The following is a 24,259-nucleotide window of genomic DNA, read 5'->3' as shown; positions in this document are numbered from 1 at the left end:
TGAGTGGCTGGAGGAAATGAGTGGGTCAGGCAGTGGGTCAGACCTCCTGTGGAGGTCAGTGAAGAATCGATACGTCGTGTCTTGACAGCAAACTGATCCAGCCACTGAGTTCCTTCAGCAAGTTGTTGACAAGACATGACACATCGATTACTCACTTAAAAGGTAGTGTTTGCTCAGCAGCGGATAGGGAAGGGGCTTGAGCTCACCAGCCCCAAACCCCATAGGTGGTCACTACGTAAAGTAGTCTGTGAATTTAAAAAAGTTTGAAAACCATTGGTTTAGGGAGTGGTTATTCATTTTTTGGGAACTATTGTGATTTGATTTGTTGTACCTGCTTCTCCAATGTTTGCTGCCATTTGTAAAGTTCATACAACACATATCAGATGTTGGAATGAGAGCGGGGTATGAGTGAAGAAATGAAGTGGGTAGTAAATTGGGGATTTGGCCTTCAGTAAACCAGGGATGAAGGTCCTGATTAGGAATGACACTTTTTAGGGCTTTGGAGCTGAGGCTCGGCTTTGATATCACTTGGTGGAGATGCTCCTCAAGGCTATGTCACAATGAGATTAGAATTTATGAGTGCGGTTTAATTTACAAGCAGACCAGATTGACATCTCATACGTAGAACACAGTCAAGTGAAGAGTTGCAGAGAGAAAGATCAGATAGTCAGAGATCAGAGCAAAAACTTAATTATTTTACTATTGTGAGGTTCATTTAGGAGTCTGATGCTGGCAGGAGTGAATGGTTTATATGGAACTTTAGACTTCAAGGGAAACTTTAATGGGAAGTAAGTGTCAATGCCCTGTTTTTTAAAAATTTATTGTCAGAATACAAACAAGACATCTCGGAGAACCCCGAGATTCTTTTTTCCTGTGGGCGAGGCAGAATGACCACTTATTGGTAGTGCAAAAGAACTGTACTCACTGTACACATGTAAACAAATAAAGAAATGTCAACAAATTATGCAATGCAGAGGGGGGAAAAGTGCAAAACTAAGAGTCCTTAAATGAGTTTCTGATTGAGTTTGTGGTTGAGGAGTCTGATGGTGGAGGGGGAGCAGCTGTTCCTGAACCTGGGGGTGCGAGTCTTGTGGCACCGACATCTCTCTCCTGGTGGGAGCAGCAAGAACAGAGCATGTACTAGGTGATGTGGATCCTTGATGATTGCTGCAGCTCTTCAACAACAGAGCTCCCTGTAGCTTTTCTCGATGGTGGGGATGGTTTTGCCTCCGATGTCCTGGGCTGTGTCCACTACTTTTTGGAGGGCTTTACACTCAGGGCTATTGGTATCCCCCATATCAGGCCATGATGCAACTGGTCAGCACACTTTCCACCACACATGTAGAAATTTGCCAGGGTTTCTGATGTTACACCAAACCTCTGCAAACTCCTGAGCTGATGACAGGGTTGAATCTGCCATTCTGCTTCCCTTGTTAATTCCTTCCATGAAGTGTTTTGTGACAAAGGCAGAGCATAAATTGATGCAGGATTCGAGAGATGAATTTTCATTATGGAAAATAGTCGAGTCCAAAGTTTTAACATTGCGTTAATTAAAGCTTGACAAGTCTCCCAAATCAGTCCCAAACCTGCCATGCATTTCATTTCTCACAACAATAAACAGTTCTATTTCTGAGCTTCAATCTGGATACCATCATGTATCACAATTTAAAAAAAAAAACATTTTTCCTGTAATTTTATCCAGACATTGATGAACAGGATCACATGACTAGAAACTCATTCCTGGCCAAACATCTTATATGATGGTGTAACTTTCTGTTTCAGCCTCCATCCTGTTTCACTGGTTTGGCAGCTGACTAATCTGTGGTCATCACTTTGCTCATTGTCAAGGTTTTTGCAGCATTTCCTAAAAGTTAGTTATGTTCTGGCCCATAATACAAGGTGCCATTATTTATTCAAGGCCAGCACTCATTGTCTATCCCTGGTTTCATTTAGATGGCAGTGGAGAGCTATCTTCTTGAACCACTGGAATCCTTGTGGATTCTCTCACAGGGTGGTTGACTCGAAAGTGTGAAGATTTGGATCTGGCGATGGCAGACCAGGAGTACTTTTCAAAACCAAAATGGTGGAGAGAAATCTGATGCCGGTTCTTTCCCATGAGCCTGCCACCCTTGTCCTTCTTAATGGTAGAATAGCCAAGGCAAGCAACTATATAGTGCTTTAATATCCTGCCAGTCAAGGAGCTTGAGTTGTACTGATCCAATCAAATAAAGTGTATTACAACCCTCCTAACTCTTGCCTTGTAGATGGTGGAATGGCTCCAGGTCATGAGGATGCCCAGTCTCTGACCTGTTCTTACAAGGAGATTTCAGAGGGAGGACTTTTATACAGAGAATGGTGGCTTCCTGGAATGCAATGTTGGATGCAATGGATAGCTAAAGGGGTCTTAGACAGGCACACCAATGTAATAAAAATGGAGAGAGATGGGCTGTGATTTTAGAATGGTGCAGGAAATACAGGGTTGTAGTTATGGGTGATTTCAACTTCCCTAATGTTGACTGGCACCTCCTTACTGCAAGAGGGATAGATGGGACTGAATTTGGCAGGTGTGTCCAAGAGGATTCCTGACACAGAATGTGGACCATCTGATGAGGCCATTCAGGATCTAATTCTGGGTTATGAACCCGGTCAGGTGGCGGACCTCTTGATGGGGCAGTATTTTGGTGAGAGTGACCACAACTCCCTGAACTTTAGCATAAGGAAAAGGATAAAAGCAGACAGGATGGGAAATTGCTTAATTGTGAAAGGGCTGATTTTGATGGGATAAGGCAGGAACTAGCGAGAGTAAATTGGAAACAGATGTTCAAGGGTGAAAGCACAGAACTAATGTTGAGAAAGTTTAGGGACCACTTGTGCTGGGTTCAGGATAGGTTTGTCCCACTGGGACAGGGAAAATAGGGTGGAAAAGTGAAACATGGTTGATGAAACAGGTGAGGCAACTAGTCAGGAGGAAGAAGGAAGCATTAGATATATGAAGCAGGAAACAGGAAAGGCTCATGAAATGTAATATGGTAGCCAGGAAGGAGCTTAAGAAAGGACTTGGAAGAGCTCGAAGGGGGCATGAGAAGGCCTTGGCATGTAGGATTAAGGAGAACCCCAAGGTGTTCTATGCATATGTGAAGAACAGAAGGATGATGAGAATGAAGGTGAGGTCGCTAAAGGATAAAAGAGGCAACATGAGCCTGGAGGCAGAGGAAGTTGGGGAGGTCCTAAATGAATCGTTTGCTTCAGTAGTCGCAAGATAAAAGGACCTTGATTAGAGTGAGGTTGAAATAGAACAGAACAATGTGGAGATTAAGGAAGATAAAATGTTGTATCTTCTTAAAAACATCAAGATTGATAAATCCCCAGGGCTGGACACGTTAATATCCAAGGTTGCTGTGGGATGCGAGGGAAGAAATAGCTGGAGCAGTAGCTATTACCTTTGAGTCCTCTTTGACCGCAGGAGAGGTGCTAGTGGATTGGAGAATGGCAAATATAGTCACCTTGTTTTTTTTTAAAAAAAAAAGGTAATAGGGAAAATCGTGGGAATTATAGACCAGTGAGTCTTATGTCAATGGTGTACAAACTATTGGAAAGGATTCTTAAGGACAGGATCTGTGAGCATTTGGAGAACAGCAATCTACTCAAGGATAATCTGGATGGCTTTGTAAAAGGAAGGTCATGACTCACGAGACTAACTGAGTTTTTTGAAGTTGATGAGGGTAGGGCAGTAGATGTATGGATTTTAACAAGGCATTTGACAAGTCCCCAATGAAAGACTTGTTCAGAAAGTCATAAGGCATAGGATCCATGGAATCTTGGCTGTGTGGATTTTTTAAAATTACAAATAGGAAATTATTAGGAAAGAAGAAAACATGATGGTCAATATTACAGGTTCTACATTCCTTTGTACATCTTGCCCCCCCACCCCATTAAGGATTTCAGTCCTTAGCCCCACCCCACCCCCCATCTTATAAGGCACTGGTGAGACCTCAAATGTAATATTGTGAGCAGTTTGGCCTCCTCATTTAAGAAATGAGCATGAAACATGGTGGCACTCCCAAGGGGAGCGAAGACACAGCACACCCCCGGGGTCCAGCTCACTGCTGTCAGGGGGCTCCACACGAGCTTTGAACAGCCCGTTGAGGGAGCCAATAGCGGTTTTAGTTGAAATCCCATGACCGCGGGGTCTGCGCCCAAGATGGTGGCACCTATTAATCGGCAGCAGCCATGAGGGGCTGCAGACTCTGGTGAAGTGGAGGGACTGGAACATGGCACCAAGGGACGAGAAGATCACGGACTGTCTGAGAAGGAGAAGCAGAGTAGATGACCCATGGGGATGGTGACCATGGCAGTGGGGGACCAGCGCATGTGGCGATCTGCTGGCGACTTGAGGTGAGGAACCCCCGAAAGCTGTGGATATTTCGTTGCTTCACTGTGCTTTAAGTTACCTTACAGTTGTGGAAGGTGCTATAGAAATGTAAGTTTCTCATTAATATTCATAGCCTCTATTTTTAATCAATCCCACCCAAGCCAAACCACAAATCCTAAAACAGAGATAGGTTTGACAAAAGATGATGGAATAAATGGATTGCTTCCAAGAAAAGACATCTGGCTTACATTACTAGATTTGTTCTGGGGTTTGCCACGTTCTTTGTTTGTTCCTTGCCAATCAGCTCACCCATTTTGTTTTCTGTTTCTGCGACAGCTGGTCTACAGGCAAGTGGAGCGAGTGCAGCAGGTCCTGTGGAGGAGGAGAACAAAACCGCCAGATTCAGTGCTTCCGCAAGGCTGCCTTCCACCGCGACCAGCTGGTGCCTCACTCCCTGTGCCCTGCGCTGGCACCCTCCCGGGTACAGCCCTGCAACATCCACGACTGCCCTCCGGAGTGGAGTCCTGGAGCATGGACCCAGGTAAAGCCAGCTGTGATGAGGGACTTGCAGTACGGGGAGGCATGGAACTTGACAGAGTGCCTACCAAGGATTTTGCAGCATCTCCATCAGTGGAGTTTTGTCCTGGCCCCACAAATTGTGATGCCAACATTTTCATTCCTTTTTTTCTTGCCAGAATTTGATGATCAATTTTTATGAATTTCAAGGTCAACTTTTGTTGCCCACCCCAAATTGCCCTGCAGAAGGAAAGTACGATAGTCGCATTTCAGTGGGTTTTAGTTTGACCCATGAATATGCAGGGAAAGTAGAAACATGGATCACATGCAGGCAGAAATATAGTTTAATTGGTTATCATGGGCAGCACTGACATCATGGGCTGAAGGGTTTGTACCTGTGTTGCACTGTTTTATGTTCTTAGGTGGTGTGGAGCTATCTTCTTGAATGGCTGCAGTCCTTCTTTTCTTGTAGTGTAGTTGGGAGGGCCTTTCAGGTCTTTGGGCCCATCATGTCCATGCTAACCATTGTGCACCCATTTGTATTAAGCCTATTCACCCATCATGCTTGGTCTGCCGTCTTCTATGCCTTGGAAACTCAAGCGCTCACCCTGGTGCTTCTCAAATGTTGTGAGAGATGTCTTGTGGAGGGGTGTGTTCATAACCCCACAGTCTTACATCTGCCAGGAACTTGGTCATAGCCTCAAGGTCTGGAGGAGTAGATTTAATACAGAGATGAGAAGGAGATGCTTCTCCCAAAGGGTAGTGAATCCATGGAATTCTCTGTCCAAGGAAGCAGTGGAAGATGCCTCTTTGAATGTAATTAAGACACAGAGGGATTGATTTGTGAATAATAGGGGAAATTAAGGTGATGAGAGACAGGTGGGTAAGTGGAGATCGACCATGATCTTATTGAACAGCAGAGCAGGCTCAATATGCCAGGTCTACCTTCTGTCCAGATGCATGGGCGAAAGTTGCCACATAGTTCTCGGGAAGCAAGTTTGACCTTGATCTTGGGTTGTGGAATTTGCACCTTCTCCCCATGATCATGTGGCTTTTCTGAGGGCTCTGGTTTCCTCCCTCAACCCTGTGACACCCCGGCAAGTTAATCGGCATGAGAAGTTGAAGACTTTATTTAAAGTTTTATAACATGAATACAATAGAGAATTACATTTAAAGAAAAATTTAAAAAATTAAAATGGTATGATTACAATATTACATCAGAAAACTACACAAAATAACCCCCCCCTGTTAATTGTAACACAATATTAGTAATCTATCTTAAAATTAATCCAGCCCTCTCCCCCCCCCCCCCCAAATAAAGAGTGAAGAGTTAATAAAATTAACAATATAATAAAATTAACAATACGGCATAAGAAGTTAAAGAAACTGGAAGCTGTTGGGGGATAAAACTGTTCTTGAAATATCCTAGAATCAAAGCTTAACACGCATTAGAGCATCCTGTGCTCCTGCATTACCTCAGTCTGCAAGACCCTGCAGAGGATAGTGAAGTTGGGTGCAAGATACCAGGGATTTTACTGCATATCTCTACCTCCAGTGGACACTGCAGGAACTACTGAGTTTCTCCGGCTATTTTTATGATTTAACTGCAACCACAGCAATCTGCAGACTTTTTAATTCACTCCCTTGGATCAAAATGTCTGTGCACTCGCTGCTTCATGCAACTGAATTTTAATTCCACGACCATTTTTGCAAAAAAGCCAGGGATCTACAGAAAGTATCCCGAGAAGCCACAATCAGCACAGAGTGACCCACTGATTTTTACCGCTCTCTGAAATGTCCCAGCAAGCCAGTCAAGTCAAAGGGAAGTCAGAGTGGACAAGAAACATGGATGCTGCCAGGGAACTTGATGTAGCATGGAATCAGGCCCTTCAGCCCAACTCATCCTTACTGACCACGGGAGTGGGTCCCACTGGCCCATAACCCTCCAAGACTGTTCCAATTCATGCACCTCCTTGTCCTAGTCCTCCAGCAGTTGGTTCCAGACATTCAGCACCCTCTGTGTCAAAAATCCCTCAGGACACATTTAACTCTTTCCCCTCTCACCTGATTCCATGCCCTTTAGTTGTAGTCTCCGGGGGAAAAAAATGACTGTGACCATTCACATAGCCCAAATGAACAATAAACTTAATTTGGATCTGATTCATATTTGTGGATGCCTTCCGTTATTTATAAACATTCATTCATTTCCTCGACTGAGGTTTTTCTGAAACCACTTTGTTCTTTCACACAATTTGCTGCTTCCCTCTGAAGGTTAACTTCATCAGGATTTCACTTGTCCTGGCGACATCTGTAAAAGAAGCCACACCTGCATCGGTCTGGTGAAATGCGCTGAGAACTCCAATTTACTGCCTTCTAGTGATTTAGAGCCCTTGGGATGATCATGTTTCAGTACAGTGATTTTACAACCTGTGAATCTTAATTGACTTCATTTGCCAAGAAGTTGTGTGCCTGGATGGGTATTTCTCCTGACACCAAATGAAACTAATCCCGCCTGCAAACCTTTCATTCACTTGCTGCCTTGTACGTCGTTCAGCTCTCTGGAATTCTAAGAATAGAACAGCGAGGGACTGGAAAAGATGCACAAAAAGAGAGATTCACGGGTAGGATACTGGAACTTCAAAGATTTAACTTTCAGGGTGCACAAAAATCCTGGAGGATCTCAGCAGGTCATGCGGCATCCATGGAAAGCAAAAGGCCTGCTGACATTTTGGGCCTGAGACCTTCTTTAGGAGTTCTAAAAGCCAGGCAGATGCCTGAATGAGGGGGAGGGAGGTGGGGGGGGGGGGGAAGGGGAAAGGGGTGGAGCATAGGTTAGCAGATGATGGATAGGTGGAAAAAGCTAGGAGGTAGAAGAAGAGAAATGAGCTGAGGTGATGGTGGGGGGGGGGGCAGACGGCTCAGAGGGTATCACTCTGATAGAAGGAAGGGAGAGCTGGAGGAAAGGAGACAGTGGGGAAAGTGGGTGGGGTTTTGGAGGGGGATGAATGGAAATTGGAGAATTCAATATTGATGCCATCTGTTTGGACACCGCTCAGATGGAATCATGGGTGTAATCGTCCCTCTAATTTTCAAGCGGTCCCAACCTGGCAGTTCCTGAGGCCCTGGACAGACATGTCAGCGTGTCAATGCTGAGTGCATTTGAAATGGTTGGCTGCTGAGAGGCCCTTACTGTTGCAGAGGTCAGTGCACAAGTGCTCAACAAAGCGATTTCCACCCCCCCCTCCCCTCCCCACCGTCTGCTTCCACTCTCTGCGATGTCAAGGTCGCTGTATCGGGAGTCATGGATGCAGAAAATTAACCCTACAGATTCACACAGGAAGCGTTGCTTCGAAAGTGTAGATTTCTTGTTTACCTCGATTTAACCTGCTTCAAAAGGGCATCAGCATCCTGGTGCCTAAGAAGAGCTGTGTGAGCTGCCTCAGTGATTATCATCCACTGGCACTCACATCTACTGTGATCAAAAGCTTTGAGAGGTTGGTCATGGCCAGAATTAACACCGAAGGACTGAACCCACTGCCATTCACCTACAGTCACAATTGCTACTCCGCAGGTACAATATCACCGCCTCTCCACTCAGCCCTGCATCATCTAGGGCAATAGCGACTCATCAACTACACCTCGGGCTTCATCACCATTATTTCCCTCGGTGCTGGTCAACAAGCTCCAAACCCTGGGTCTCTGTAACCCCCCCCCCCCACCCCACCACCCCTGTAATTGTAACTCTTCAGAAAACTAGTCAGTAAAAATTAGAAACTTCTCCTCCTTACTGACGATCAACACAGGCGCACCCTAAGGATGTGTGCTTGGCCCACGGCTCCACTCATTCTACACCCACGACTGTGTGGCTAGACACAATTCAAATGCCATCTACAAATTTGCAGATGACACCACAGAAGTCGGCAGAATCACAGACAGCAATGAGGAAGTGTACAGGAGGGAGATAGATCAGCTCGTTGAGTGGTGTCACAACACTAACCTTGCTCTCAACTTTAGCAAAACCAAGGAGATGATTGTGGACTTCAGGAGAACACAAACCAGTCCTTGTCATGGGGGTCAACAGTGGGGAGGGTCAAGAACTACAAATTCCTGGGTGTTAACATCTATGAGGATCTGTCCTGGAGCCTCCATGTTGATGCAATCGTGAAGAAGGCTCGCCAGCGGCTATACTTCGTGAGGAGTTTGAGTAGATTTGGTACATCACTGAAGACTCTCGAAAACTTCTACTGGTAGACTTAGAGAGCATTCTTTCTGGTTGCATCATTGACTGGTGTGGAGGTGCCTATACTCAGGATAGGGACTCGGCCTGAGGTACCAGTCTTCACTCCATCAAGGACATCTATAAGAGGCAGTGTCTTAAGAAAGCAGCCTCTATCCTCTCTTTTTCAATATTTTTATTGACATTGAAATTTCACATCCAAACATACAGAGTACATGCAGCTATATGTTAAAAGTGCCTCTGTCCTCAAGGACCCTTACTGCCCATGCCATGCCCTTTTGACTCTACTCCCAGGAAAAAGGTACAGGAGCCTGAGGATGAACACTCAGAGGCACAAGGACAGCTTCTTCCCTGCTGCCATCAGATTCCTGAGTGAACAATGAACCACAGACACTACTTCACTTTTTATTTCTTGCATTATTTTTATTTGTTTTGAAATGTGATGCCGCAAAACATCAAATTTCATGACATGTGCATGACAATAGATTCTAACTTCTAGAGCGGACCAACAAGCCAGCAGGTCTTTTCTGTAGTCCAGGCAAGAGTAAGGGTGACTACATACACTTCTTCAAAACTGGTGGATGGTCACAAGGCAAAATCTGTAAGAGGTGTCAGAATATAGAACATTATATAACAGCACAGGCCCTTCGGCCCACAATGTTGTGCTGACCTATATAAACCTCGTCAACATGTAAACATTATTTTTTATCTTTTTGCAGTTTATTTTCAGCACGGTTGGAGCTGATTCCAGTCATTTAAATCCATGCTGTCTAATTACTCTCAAATTAACCTACAACCCCATTCGTTTTGGATGATGGGAGGAAACCGGAGCAGCTGGAGGAAACCCACACAGAACATACAAACTCCTTACAGGCAACACCGGGTTTGAACTGGGGACCACTGGCGCTCTGGTGTGAGATAGTGTGGATGGTGCAGTCTGAATCTGGCAAGGAATCTGTCTGTAAGGAGTTTTTACGTTCTCCCTGTGTCTACGTGAGTTTCCTTCGGGTGCTCCAGTTTCCTCCCTTCCTCCCAAAATGTACGGGGGCTTGTAGGTTAATAGGTGGATGGGTGAGGGAAGGCACGGGCTCATGGGCTGGAAGGGCCTGTTCATTAATGGACTGCATGTCTAAATATACAGCATTGAATCAGAGTGGCCAACCTGCTCAATCATCTACTGCACCTGGGATAGTAGTTGGAAAGGCCTCTTGAGGCAGTGGGGAATGCTCAGAAGTGTAATGTTACTGAGTGTTTATGTCTGTGACCGATGCATTTGGGTCCTAGCTCTGTCAGCAAATTTGAATATCGTTGCATCATCTGAGATCAGTGCGTGGTGTGGGGGTGAGTGAGGGGGTGTGGAAGAAAGCACTTGTAATATTCCCAACTGCGTGTCCCTGCTGATCTCAGGAAACAGAGTGGCCACTAAAATTAAGCACCACTAATTCTGCATCCTAATCAGACATAAAGGAGGATGCCATTCAGCCCTACGAGCCTATTCTGCCCTTCACCAAGACCACACCTGATCTGCCATAAATGCTGGAGGAACTCAGCAGGTTCCGCAGCATCCATAGGAGGTAAAAATCTATAACCAGCGTTTTGGGCCTGAGCCCTTCTACAAGCTACGAGTGACAAACAGTGAGATGACTAAATAAAAAGGCTGGGGAGGAGGGAAGAAAGGGCAAGGGAGAACCTCAGGCCAACAGATAAAAGGCCATAATTGGACATGGGTAGAACAGGAGAGGAAAGGGGAAAATTGATTGGGGGAGGAAGTGGCTCTGTTAATGCAGAGCTGGAGGAAAGGAGACAGAGGGATGGGGAAAGGGGGAGAGAGAGAGAGAGAGAGATAGAGATGGGGGAGTGAGGGGCTAATGAAAAATTGAGAAGTCTATGTGGCTACTCTGGTTGCAGAATATTTAGCATTGCTCCTACAATTTGTGGTGGTCTCTATCCAGCAGTGCTCCAGTTTCCTCCCACTCTCCAAAATGTATGTCGTAGGTAAATTGGTGCATTTGTGTTTTATGGGCTCCTGGGCCGTGAGGGCCTATACCGTGGTGTACGTTTGCTTGTCTGTATGTGCATTTTGTACGTTTGCATGCATTTGCAACTCGGACTGGTGGAGTTTTCCTGAAAAGTGGGTTTGAGGCCAAGATCAAGCTCGTACTGAGTGGTGGAAAGGACCCACAAATTCTCCCATTGCTGATGTTCTTCTATCTCCTATTTCTAGTGTTCTAAAACCTGTGGCCGGGGAATGAGAAAGCGCAATGTCTACTGCAGAAGCACCAATCCAACGTCCAAGCCGTATGCCGTCCTGGATAGCCTGTGTAACCAGGAATCGAAGCCAAAATATCAGGAGATCTGTGTGTTGCGAAGGTGCCCGAAAAACAATCGATTGAGGTGGATCTCATCAGCCTGGACAGAGGTCTGACAATGACTTAGAAGGGGAATCTCACGGGTGGTACAACACAGCGAGCTAGCTTGGGGAATAAAACGACTTCATTGCAGGAGTGGGGAAAATGTGCCTTACGTTAGACCAACTGGCCACACCATTGTGAGAACAGTGAATCAAACATTGGTAGCAAAAAATCTGCTGGAAGAACTCAGCAGGTCAAGCATCATCAGTGGGGGGGAAAAATGAATGAAGGCTTAATTTTGACATTTAAGAAAATAAATGGATAGATACCTGGAGGGGTGGAGTATGGAGGGCTATAATCTGAGTGCAGGTTAAGTAATTGTTTGGCACAGAATAAATGGGCCAAAAGGACTGTTCTGTGCTGCAGTGTTCTATAGTTCTAACATTTCAGGCTGGAAGCTTTCAAGGCCGAGGGTGTAGAGGCAAGATAGGCAATATAATGTGGGCCGCGAGAACAGGGTAGCAGTGGTTGAACAGGGACCAGAAGGGGAATGGTGAACCAGGAAGGGGGGGGGGGGGGGTTGTGAAGGATGATGCAGTGGATTGGCAGGTGAGAGAGGCAAGAGGAAAAAAGAGAGGAAGGTGAGTCTTGCAGGGCAAAAAGCCAAGACAAAGGATGTCAGTGCTTGGATTCTGCTTAGATAATCATTATATTGTATATTAAATTGAATATTCTCTTTGCTCTGAAATCAAATTCAATTGACAAAGATTAACCATAGGTTGATAGGATAGTGGAGAAGGCCCATGGGATACTGGGCTTCTTTAGTCAGGGGACTGAGTTCAAGATTCAAGAGGTCATGTTGCAAATCTATACAAATCTCTGGTGAGTTCACAGATAGAGTATTATGTTTAATTCTGGTCACCTCATTATGGAAGTTATGGAGAGGATGCAGAGGAGATTTAACAGGGTGGTTTGGAAAATAAGTCTTATGAGGCAGGGTTGGTTAGCAGAGCTATGGCTTTTCTCTTTGAGGTGAAGAAAGATGAGAGGTTGATGCACCAGTCATCACTCTCGAAAGACTGTTGTTGAGAGACCAATAGGTTTTTATTCACTTAAGAACAACAGCACATCCATAATATTTGACTGTCCTGAACTGAGGAGGGGGCTGTGGGACAGCCACCTTTATACAAGAGCCTGTGGGGTTGGGGGGGGGGGGGGCGCACAGGTACAATCAGCCAATAGGTGTGCCCGACCAGACAATTGTACATAACTGATTTACCACGGAGGTGACTTTAATGAAAGTCGACAAGATTATGAGAGGCATAGATATGGGAGTAGCAAACCTATGTATAAAGTAAAGGGATGAAAAGTAAGGGGAGACATCAGGGGCAAGCTTTTTATACAGAGAGTTGTTAGAGCCTGGAATGCCTTGCCAGTGTTGGTGGTGGACATTGAAACATTAGAGACATTTAAGGGACTCTTAGACAGGCACATGGATAAAGAAACGTCGAGGTTTACGAGGTGGGAAGTGTTTAGTATTTTTTGATAGCAGTATATAGGTCAGCACAACATCTTGGGCTGAAGGGCCTGTAAGGTTCTGTGTTCTATATTCTATTAGATGGAGAGATTTATCTTTCTTGCCAGTTCAGTTTTTTTGCTATCATTGCCTTGTAATGTATTTACTCGTTTGCCCAAAGTGACACACAAAAAGACATCATGAGTCCAGCAACCCTACCAAGAGGAGAGAAAAGCAAAGAGAACCCACTAGCTCTGATTGTGTTGGTCATTTCCTCAAAATGGTTTACTTCCACCTCAATGGGGAATAAATGGGCATGAATGTGAATCTCATTGGCTGTTTCTAGGCTCTAACTTTACGATGACTTCTCTTGGTTGAAAAGTTGCTTCCTTTTGCCTTGTGCAGTGCTCAGTGTCCTGTGGTCCGGGCCTACAAAAGCGTGAGCTGAAGTGCAGTGAGAAAAGCCTTTCTGGGAAGTACATCTCATTCCCTCAGAGGAGGTGTCGACACCTGCCCAAAGCTAAAGTTGACCTCGAGCGAGCTTGTAACCTGGGCGCCTGCACCAACCCCTCCATGAATCAAATTCTTAACAATGCTGTACCAGCGTGGTATGCATCACCATGGCAACAGGTAGGAGGCTGAGGCTGGGGAATGGAACATTCCATTAATGTCGCATAATTAGACTTTTACAATGCCATGTGGCTCAATGCTGTTTTCGTTTGGAGTACTGATCCTTTCTGAGTCACTGTGCACCATAAAGAAATTTGACTAATTGCTTCCTGTTGTTGGTCACCCTGAGCCAATTTCTACATCAGGGATATATATTGGTCGCGCTCATTGTGCAGTGCTCCTTATGGATCATTGCAGGGATTTGGATGACATGGTCATTGTTGGCAGTTTTTGAGCCCCCTGGGGATTCACTCTCCCAGCTCAAAACACAATGCCAGCTTCCTTTTTCCAGTCTACCAACAGATATCATCTGCCTGCCTTTACCATTGCCCCTTCTTCTACTCTCCGCCATTTCCCAAGCACTTTCTGGTGGTTCCCGATCCCAGCATCCACCCTACATACGTTTTATGCTGCAGTGCCTTCTGTTTCCGAATTGGCCCAGGAATCCTCTAAGCTTACCCAGAGGGAAAGACATCTGGCCACATATATCAGCTGTGAAGACCTACAATGCCTCAATGTGTGCACTGGGATTTCAGGACACAAAATGTGGAGCCTCAGAAATTATTTCAACACCCTGGGTATAACATTTACACTTTTCTCTGTTACCTTCATTATCTTCTGACATGGAGTTTTTAATTTTTTTAATTGTCACCAGCTGTCATACTACAATCTCTGCTCTGTTCCTCCTCCCCACTCCACCGGATTTAGATGGAAAATGGTCACATTAGTTATCATTGGGAAGAGGTCCAACAGTGACAAACTCCCACACGCTCCATCCATTAACATTTTTCGGGGGAAGGATTACATTCTAGGAATGATTGCTTTCATACAGGACCATGTACCAAACTTTTAAGTGTGCTGGCTTGGTGTATATAATGATTAAGGAAGAGTTAATTCTGTAGGACAGAGCTGAAAGACTTGATGGGATGAATGGCTTCCTTCTAGATACCTTTTCCCCAAACAAAGCTTCAAAACAGTCCAAAACAACAACACATTGACATACCTTTTTCCCAGGGTGGCAATGGCCAATAACAATGGACATCCATTTAAGGTGAGTGAAGGAAAGTTTAGATGAGATGTCAGAGGGAGGTACTTTTTTATAAAGAGAGTGATGGGTGCCTGAAATACACTGCCAGGGCCAGTGGTGGAGGCTGGTACAATGGGCATATAAGATGACGAGAGGCAATTGATTGTGTGGTTGGCCAGAGGCTTTTCCCAAGGGCTAAAATGGCTACCAAGGGAAGGGATGAATTGTTGTAATAGGTACCTTTTTTAAGATAAAGTGATGCATACATGGAATGCAATGCTAGCAAGAGTGGTGGAGGCAGGTACAATCAGATCTTTTAAGAAATTATTGGTTAGGTATGTGGAACTAAGCAAAATGGATGGTTATGCATTGGGAAATTCTAGCCAGCTGTTAGAGAATGTTATTGGGTTGGCACAACACTGGGCCGAAGGGCTGGTACTATGCTGTAGATTTCTATGTTCTGTAATAAAAGACTCTTAGATAGGCACATAGATGTAAGAAAAATGGGGGATGATGGGCTGTGAGAAAGAGAAGGGTTTGATGTGCAGTAGGTTTATATAAGTCAGCACAACATTGTGGGCTGAAGGGCCTGTACTGTTCTATTTTCTTTGTTGTGGCATGATGAGCACATCATACTGCTGCATTACTTTCCTGGGTTAAAAGAATAACTGCTTTCCAGAAATGTATTTCAATGGCTCTAAAGCACTTTGAAATGACCAAGGATTGTCGACAGTCTTTTAAGTGCAAACATCCAGCTCCTTCTTTCTTGTGCAGTGTACAGTAACGTGTGGGGGAGGAGTCCAGATCCGTTCCATGCACTGCCTACGACACAGACGCCCCTCAACGGGCTGCCTCGCCCACCAGAAGCCAGCAGTGTCGAGAGCTTGTAACACAGTCTTCTGCCCATCACCCAGGAAAGGTAAAGCCCTTATCTGCCTTGCTGTGCTTTGAATGCAGGAGCCAGGATTATTATGGAGTCAGATGGGATAAAACAGGCCCTTTAACCCATCTCATCCATGCCAACCCAGTTGGTATTGTGGACTCATCCCATTTGTCCATGTCCCTCTGAACCCTTCCCATCCATGTATCTGCCTAAAGGTCTTTTGAATGGCATAATTGTATCTGCATCTCAACAACTCATATATACAGCTGCTCTTCATAGACAACAGTTCAGCCATCAACACCATAATTCACTCAGTGATAGTCAACAAGCACTAAACCCTCCCTCTGTGACTGGATCCTTGACTTCTTCATCAGAAGACCACCATCACTATGAATTGGAGACAACGTCTCCTCTTCAATAACGATCAACACAGGTGCACCTAAAGGATGCATTCTTAGCCCACTACTCTACTCACCCTACACACATGACTGTGTGGCAGGTGACTAGGCACAATTCAAATGCTATCAAATTTTCAGATGACACCGCAGTCGTCGGCAGAATCACAGACAACAATGAGAAAGAGTACAGGAGGGAGATAGAGCAGTTTGTTGAGTGGTGGATTTGACACGAAATCAGGACATGACCCAGACCTTATTGAGGGGTCAGCAGTGGGGAGGGAGTAGAACTTCAAATTCCTGGTTGTCAATATCTCTGAGGATCTGTCCTGGAGCCTCCATGCTGATGCAATCATGAAGAAGGCTTGCCAATGGCTATACTTTGTAAGGAGTTTCAGAAGACTCGGTGTGTCACTGAAGACTCTCGGAAACTTCTGCAGGTGTACCGTGGAGAGCCTTCTGGCTGGTTGCATCACTGTCTGGTATGAAGGGGAAAACACTCACAACAAGAAAAAAAAGCTGCAGATGGTTGTTAATTCAGCCTGCGATATCTCGGCACCAGTCTTCACTCCATTGAGGACATCTACATGAAGCTATGTCTTAAGAAAGCAGCCTCTATCCTCAAAGACCCCCATCACCCATTCCATGCCCTTTTCACTCTGCTGTCATCGGGGTAAAAGGTACAGGAGCCTAAAGACGAGCACTCAATGGCACAAGAGCAGCATTTTCCCCTTTGCCATCAGATTTCTGAATGATCAATGAACCACAGATTCTGACTTGCTTTGTCTTTTCCTTTTACTTGCACAAAGTTTATTTATTTGGTAAGGTGATTTATTTTAATGTTTGCTCTATGACGCTGCCACAAAACAATGAATTTCTTGACTTGTTCATGTCAATAAATTCTGATTCTGATCTCCTCTGGTAGTTCTTTCCAGATGTGGACCACCTGAGTGAAAATATTCCGCCCTCAGTCCCCTCTTAAATCTTTCCCCTCTCCTTAAACCTGTGCTCTTTTGTTGCAGAGAGTGCTTAAGGTCTAGAATGAACTGCCTGGGGTGATCATGGATCATGGAGTTGCATCCAACTCTGTTTTCACTATATTGAATGAACTGGCTTCATCAATTTTCTGTGATAGGAAGTTCCACTCAAAGTGAAAGCATTTCTACTCACCTCGGTCCTAAATGGCTTATCCCTTAGACTGCGATCCCTTCTTCTGGGCTTCCTCGACAACAGGATAATTCTTCCTGCACATGCTGGAAATCTGAAATAGAAACCAAAAATGCTGGAAACTCTCAACAGGTCAGGCAGCATCCATGGACCGATAAACTTCAAGTCTGGGACTCTTTATCAGAACTGGACAAGAGAGAGACAGCAGGGTAGCTTTTGGAGCAGAAAAGATTGGGGAGGAATGGGTAAAACAAAGGAAATACCTTTGATAGGGTGATACCAAATGGCAGTTAAAATCAGATCAAGCTTCATTGTATGTGTAACGTGTAGCTCATGGTAAGTTTGTGGGATATGCCCAGGAGGTCGGATTATAAAAAGGAGAAACAAAAGCTGACACAGAGAAATGGCCAGTTCCAATACAGATGGGAGGGAAGTGTAAGTTTGGAGTTCATTATTGAATTAAAGCAATTCTGTCGTGGGATATGGAATCTCTCTGGATCGCCAATCCAGGCAGCTGATAATCTAATTTAATTACACAACCACAATTCACGGTAACAATTCAGAGAGAGGAATACTGGTTGAAAACTTAAATGGATACATGGATAGGATAAGTTTGGAGGATGCATTTTGAAATGAGATAAGTGGATTGAATGGGTTTAGAGGGATATGGACCAAATGCAATCAGCTGGAACAAATATTGCTGGGACATTTTGGTCGGCCCAGTCAAGTCAGAGCAAAGGGCCTGTTTCCGTTGCTGCATGACTCTTTAATTAACTAGGTTGAAGATACTGGTTGACGTATTTTACTTGGAATGATTTGCAGGTGGATTGGGAAAGTATCAAATATGAGAATTTATCAAATGTGCACATGATTTCTGTTATATTCAGGGCTTTATTCTGTCTTAATTTATATCTTCTTCTCCCATTATAGAGCTCAACTGCATCAACTACTTTACTTGGTGCCACCTGGTCCCACAGCACGGTCTCTGCGGCCACGAGATCTATGGCAAGCAGTGCTGCAAATCCTGCAGCAAAACCAACTGACAGCAATCAGTGTCTTCGCCGCTATGCTCACCTCAACTTTCTCTCACAACCCCCTTTCCCCACACGATTATTTATTGGCTGCCGTCAGGAAGGATTGACCACATCTAAACAAAAGGACGGACTCCTAACTCAGTGCCCCTTGCATTCCTTTATCAGGCTGGTTTATGGGCTGATTTGGATGAGGGTCAATTGGTCTTTTTTCACTCTGTGCCAAGATTGATGGACCATTGGCATTCAGCAGGACTTCAAAGACCAGTTGATCAGTTGGTGCTACACAAACTTTGAAGTATTTGTCAGCTCTATGGATGGAATTTTATCCTGCTGGATAAACTTAATCCTAATCAGTGTGGAGTTTTAGATGGTTACCTAGGTATATAAATATAAATATATATATATATATATATAATGTGCATTTTTTGTAAGAAGTATTAACAGTTTGCGTGGTATGCAATTGATTGTTTTGCACGTGTGTGCATGCATGCTTGAGTGGGTGTGTGTGTGTGTGTGTGTGTGTGTGTGTGTGTGTGTGTGTAATACATGCAATATTATATGTAAAATGAGCCTGTGGACTGCAATTGCTTTTATGAGAGAGCAAGGCCAATGCACTTATGAATGGAAGGAGAATGATTGTCTTCAATACAATGTTAAAAGCAGCATTAAAACTTTGTGGTGCTACTTTCCAACCAGACATTTAGTCTGGTTGTCACAATCTACATTGCAGTCCTCAGCATTAATGTAGCAATAATCTAAAGCTTCATCCACCAAATGTTCTCTGTGTGCATTTTTTAATATAAAGCTGATGAGGGAAAGGATTGTATTTTAAAGGAAATAGTTGTCAGAAGGAACCAGTGATTCAGGGGTGGGGAGAAGAGAGGAAATCAAACTACTACCCCAATGTTTGCTAATTCAAGGATTGTTCCCGTCATAGCTGGAGAATGAGATGGGCAAATACAGCATCATTAGGTAGGTAAATATACATTGCAGAAGGAGCTATTCGACGCATTGTGTCTGTGATGGATCTCTGAATGGGATTATTTCAGACCTGACCACCATCATTTCAGGAAAAACCCAGGCAGTGGAGACTCCAACCTTTCATCAGGTGAACCTTTCACTCACCTTCACCTTCAGTTACCCCAACCTTCCTCCCTCCTCAACTCAAAATAAAAAGAACCAGTGTCAGGTGTGAATGGGAGATGGACGCAATGTTCTTTGAGACAATTTTTGTTTAGATCTACAGCATGTAACAGACCCTTTCGGCCCACAAGCGCATGCCGCCCAATTGGCCTCTAACCCGATACATTTTGGAGGGTGGGAGGAAACTGGAGCACCCAGAAGAAACCCACGCAGACATGTTTTCTTACAGACAGAGCAGAATTTGAACTCTGATCGCTAGCACTGCACCATTGCACTAACTGCCACAGCTAACCACACTGCCACAACTAACCACACTGCCACAGCTAACCACACTGCCACAGCTAACCACACTGCCACAGCTAACCACACTGCCACAGCTAACCACACTGCCACAGCTAACCACACTGCCTCAGCTAACCACACTGCCTCAGCTAACCACACTCTCACGCTAACCACACTGCCACGCTAACCACACTGCCCCAGCTAACCACACTGCCCCAGCTAACCACACTGCCCCAGCTAACCACACTGCCCCAGCTAACCACACTGCCCCAGCTAAGCACACTGCCCCAGCTAACCACACTGCCCCAGCTAACCACACTGCCCCAGCTAACCACACTGCCCCAGCTATCCACACTGCCCCAGCTATCCACACTGCCCCAGCTATCCACACTGCCCCAGCTAACCACACTGCCCCAGCTAAGCACACTGCCCCAGCTAACCACACTGCCCCAGCTAACCACACTGCCCCAGCTAACCACACTGCCCCAGCTAACCACACTGCCCCAGCTATCCACACTGCCACAACTAACCACACTGCCACAGCTGTGGACCTCTTCGTCTGTCCTAAAAGTTAGAATGCAGAAGCATGTCCACCAGTACAAGAGTCGGGAATTGCCCTGGTCACGGGTTTGGCAATGATTAGTTGGAGTCAAACTGGGCAAAGACTTAGGCACACGTTGAACTTGCTTCCCTTGGATTTCCGCAGGATGGCACGATTCCACCTGTCTGTTCACTGGACGTTCTTTCAAGATTTTAATCGGGCTGCACCATTTTTTCCCCTCCATGGTGATAACTTCAAACACACATATGGTAATTTATTCAGCAAAACACCCATCTAACACCATTTTGCCTCATTCTCCTTCACAGTGTCCTCTGTAGGATTGTCAACTCTTGCCTGAGCACTTGTTTTGCAGGCACCGTAAAAACCCAATCCCTCCAGCTGATCCGTCCCCAACCCCACCCCACCCCCAATAACAATTAGCATCCTCTGTTCTTCATCGTGGCATTTTCCTTCTCAGAAAGTAAATAGATCCTTTATAACCTGGAAAAATTAAAGTCTGCAAATGCTTGAATCTGAAGCCAGGAATCTGCTGGAGGACTCATGGATCGAGCAGTTTCAGTGGGAGGAGAAGGAGAAGAATGGTCAACGTTTCAAATCAGAACCTTGCTGATCTTCTGCTCAGAACCATTCAGCAAGACTGACAAAGGGGTCCAATCTGAAACGTCGACCGTTCTTCATTTCCCTCTGATACTGCTCTACCTGCTGGTGAGCAGATTGATTTTTTTTTGGCTTCTTTGCCACGTGATTGGCTATCAGCCTATTTTACCCCGTCTGTCTGTCTTAGACAAAGTGTTGAAAAAAGTCACCCACAGCGGCTAGGTCAGTTATTTCTGACAAGGGCAGATTTTGACACCAAATTGCGAAGTACTCCAGAAGATTGTGAAAGGGGATATCCTGTATGCATTTATTTAAATATGCTGGAATGCTCTGCTGGGGGAAGGGGTGGGGGGGTGGTAGAGGTTGGTATAATAGGGACATGGATGTAAGAAAAATAGGAGGGTATGGACTGTGAGGGAAGGAAGAGTGATTGTGGAAGAGTTTTATAGATCTGCACAACATTGTGGGCTGAAGGGTCTTATACTGTGCTCCACTATTTTGTCTCAACTTCTTCTGTTCCTTTCCTACATATACCTGTGTAGGTTTTTTTTAATTATTTCCTTCAACCGCTCTCTACAGGACTCAGTTCCATCTGTATTGTGTAGCCAAAGATGTTCTTTCTAAATTATATTCTGTATTTTTCAGCAACTGTCTTACAATACAGGTACTCCCCAACTTACGACTGTAATTGGGACTGAAGGATCGGTCACATCTCAAAATGGAAAGTGGGAATTCTGCCCGCGCGTGTGGAGTACCGAAGTCTTAACACAAATGTCGTATTTGACCAACTATAGCAGGGGTACAGGGCATGTAAGAGCCAAAATGTGTGTTAATTAGTGTCCCGGGGTTCAATAGGCTGGGTGCAGCCATCTTGATTCCTGTGCCCATGCACGAGTCTTTGGTTGGTGCTTGTGTGGTGGGTTCGCATATTGGAGTTCTGTTGGCTCATGCATGAGAGTTAAGCACCCTAACATTATTGAATTTGCCCCTTAACTCTCGTGCACACAGGAAACAAGATGGCTGCATCCAGCCTAAGGTCCCGGGACACCGGCATATTGTGGCTCTTACATGCCCAGCATCCCTGTATAGTTTGTCAAATACAACATAAACTGCATAAATTTTATATTTTTTTCTTAATATATATATATTTTTAATTTGGTCTTGTGTGTGGATGGATACAAGTTACATAGATCGCAAGTTAGAGAGTACCTGTATACTCTGCCATTCAGTAAAGATATTGCTGCTCTAATCTTGGCTTCAGATCCACCTTTTTTAAACCAATTCTTCTTGATTTCTTTGTAATTCCAAGATCTAACGCAATCTTGTTTCTTACATTTCTGTGGCCCATTACATCCAATTGGAGCCATCTCTAGGTCTATTATGGTCACACCAGTCTAAACTTAACTTCACCTACTAATCTTCTCGGGAGAAAGGAAGACTCTCTACTTTCCCCCCCCCACCCCCCCTCAGCTACATGACATAACCAAGTTAGTTGCTAAAACTCCAACAATAGGTTATTGGAAACAGATTGGTAATGACTGTTGGGTCCAGCCTATTGAACCTCTGGTTGTCCATCATTGTGCAGAGCCACACTACTTTCTTCACCCCCCCCCCCCACCCCCCCGATTCCCAGCTCTCTCATCCCAAGAAGTATTGGACAGTGCGTTTCAGTGGGTCACGTCTGTGTGCAGGTCAGTTACTGTGTGTGATTTGCAGAGAATCAGGGTGGATGTGAGAGAGAATAACTTGCCCATGGGATAATAGGAATGCTGGAGGAGCGGCCATCCCTGCAATGGGCTGAACAGCCCCCTTAAAATATGAAGTAGTGAGGGAAAGATCCACAGCACTCCAAGGAACTACAGTGTGAATTAAGAGGATCTTAGTTCTGCTATGCATCAGTGTAGCCTACAACATAGCTTTTAAGTTAAATTAGCATTTAAAATCCATAGGAAACAGTTTAGAAATTGGGAGAGGGTAGGGATGGCTATTTTAAATCAACTGGGCAAGTGATAATGTTGGGGGGAAGGAAACTCTCCGTTTAACTCTTGCCTGTCATCTCCTGGAGCTGATGTCTGTCATATATTGTCATGCTAGGAGGCCTTTTCAAACAAAATATTTGATTATTATTACTTTTGTACATTTTTAATTTATTAATAAATTCATGTAGTGGATTTCCCTGTGTACAAGCAAAAGAGGAACACAATGATGCAATGTTATTGAGAGAGGTTGTAGTTTGCTTTTCATATGTGCATTAATACTGTAAGTATTATTTAATTTTTGTAAATCTCTTTTGTAATAAAATTCATTGACACATTAACTTGTTCTGATATTCAAGGGACTGTCTTGGAGTCGTGGAAAGCTGTGTGATCCGGAAGTCATTTTACATCATTTACATTTAATCCTCTGCCCTGCCCTTGACAACGTGGGATTTGGGGAAGACAGATTGGTTGGTGTGGACAAGTTAGACGGAAGGGTGAAAAAAGTGAGCTTGAATTAAGAAGAGTAGTCAATTGGGAAGAGAAGGTTTATTGTCATAAGTACAATGTAAAAATGCTCTGAAATTCTTCTTTGCAGAAGATACACAGGCATGTAAAATACGCTAATAATAAGCATAAATCATTGCACAAGACCAAAGAAATATATTGTAGCATGCGCTCTAAGCCAAGTGTGGAGTAAGAATGACACACACACACTATCGAGTCGAGGTTGAAGACTGATTTATTGCTCTGCCGGCTCAGGAGTGACATCACTGGAGTGCCGGCCTCTGACTGGCCAGTGTTCCCGCCGTGCGGGAGGTCACGTGGGACAATGGCCATTGATCCCTGCGGGGCCCTTGCATTCGCCGTCCATTATGTGAGTGGCTCGGTTTGTGGACCGCTACAATATAAATACTTCCAGTGTGTGCAAAAAAAATGATGTTACAATAGTGAAATAATCACCATCACATTCAGGAGGGAGCTGAGGAGGATTAATCTTTCTATTTTCTCTCAACCCCAGGCACCAATGAAGGCCTCATTATCCAAAATCCTCAAATCCAGCTTTTTTTTATGAAGAAGCTGCCATAATTGATTATGCACAGCAAACTCCCACAAGCCACATTATCGAACAACTGCTTGAACAATCTTAATTAATTTTCAGGTCTCTCCCATGGCTCTTTTTCAAAGCAGTGCCTGGGCATCTATAACAACTACCTGACCAGGCCTTGGTTCAATGTCTGATCCAAAAGGGTAGTTCCAGCAGTGGAGCAGTCCCTCTCCTATACTGGGGTCTCCCCCTCAGCCAGAGGGTCAGTTATTACTGGTTCTCTTGAATCTAAAATTTTGGGTTGGAGTCTCATAACTGTAATGTAAGTTCATATTCTATGTTGCTTTGGCACAATGGGACTATGTGCTATATACATTACAACCTCTACCCAACTCTCTAGGGCACATTTTAGATTTTGAGAGATGCAGCACGGTAACATATCCTTCTGGCTCACGAGCCCTCACCATCCAAATACATTCATGTG

General features: G+C 44.7%; 1 protein-coding gene across 2 annotated transcripts in view; it reads left to right on the top strand.

Annotated features, from left to right (window-relative positions):
• Positions 1-23,068, top strand: part of adamts18 (ADAM metallopeptidase with thrombospondin type 1 motif, 18) — a 186,730-nt gene extending 163,662 nt beyond the window's left edge. For both annotated transcript variants that reach the window (XM_069902070.1, XM_069902071.1), the window contains 5 exons: positions 4,709-4,913; positions 11,350-11,544; positions 13,398-13,622; positions 15,463-15,607; positions 18,064-23,068. In XM_069902070.1, the coding sequence (XP_069758171.1) occupies positions 4,709-4,913; positions 11,350-11,544; positions 13,398-13,622; positions 15,463-15,607; positions 18,064-18,176 (883 nt within the window). In that variant the 3' untranslated portion in view covers positions 18,177-23,068. The remainder of the gene's footprint in view (positions 1-4,708; positions 4,914-11,349; positions 11,545-13,397; positions 13,623-15,462; positions 15,608-18,063) is intronic.
• The last annotated feature ends 1,191 nt before the right edge of the window (positions 23,069-24,259 follow it).

Source organism: Narcine bancroftii, chromosome 10, assembly GCF_036971445.1.
Source record: "Narcine bancroftii isolate sNarBan1 chromosome 10, sNarBan1.hap1, whole genome shotgun sequence".
Taxonomy (NCBI): Eukaryota; Metazoa; Chordata; class Chondrichthyes; order Torpediniformes; family Narcinidae; genus Narcine; species Narcine bancroftii.
Note: the sequence above shows the minus strand (reverse complement) of the source record. Positions and strands in the feature narration are given on the sequence as shown.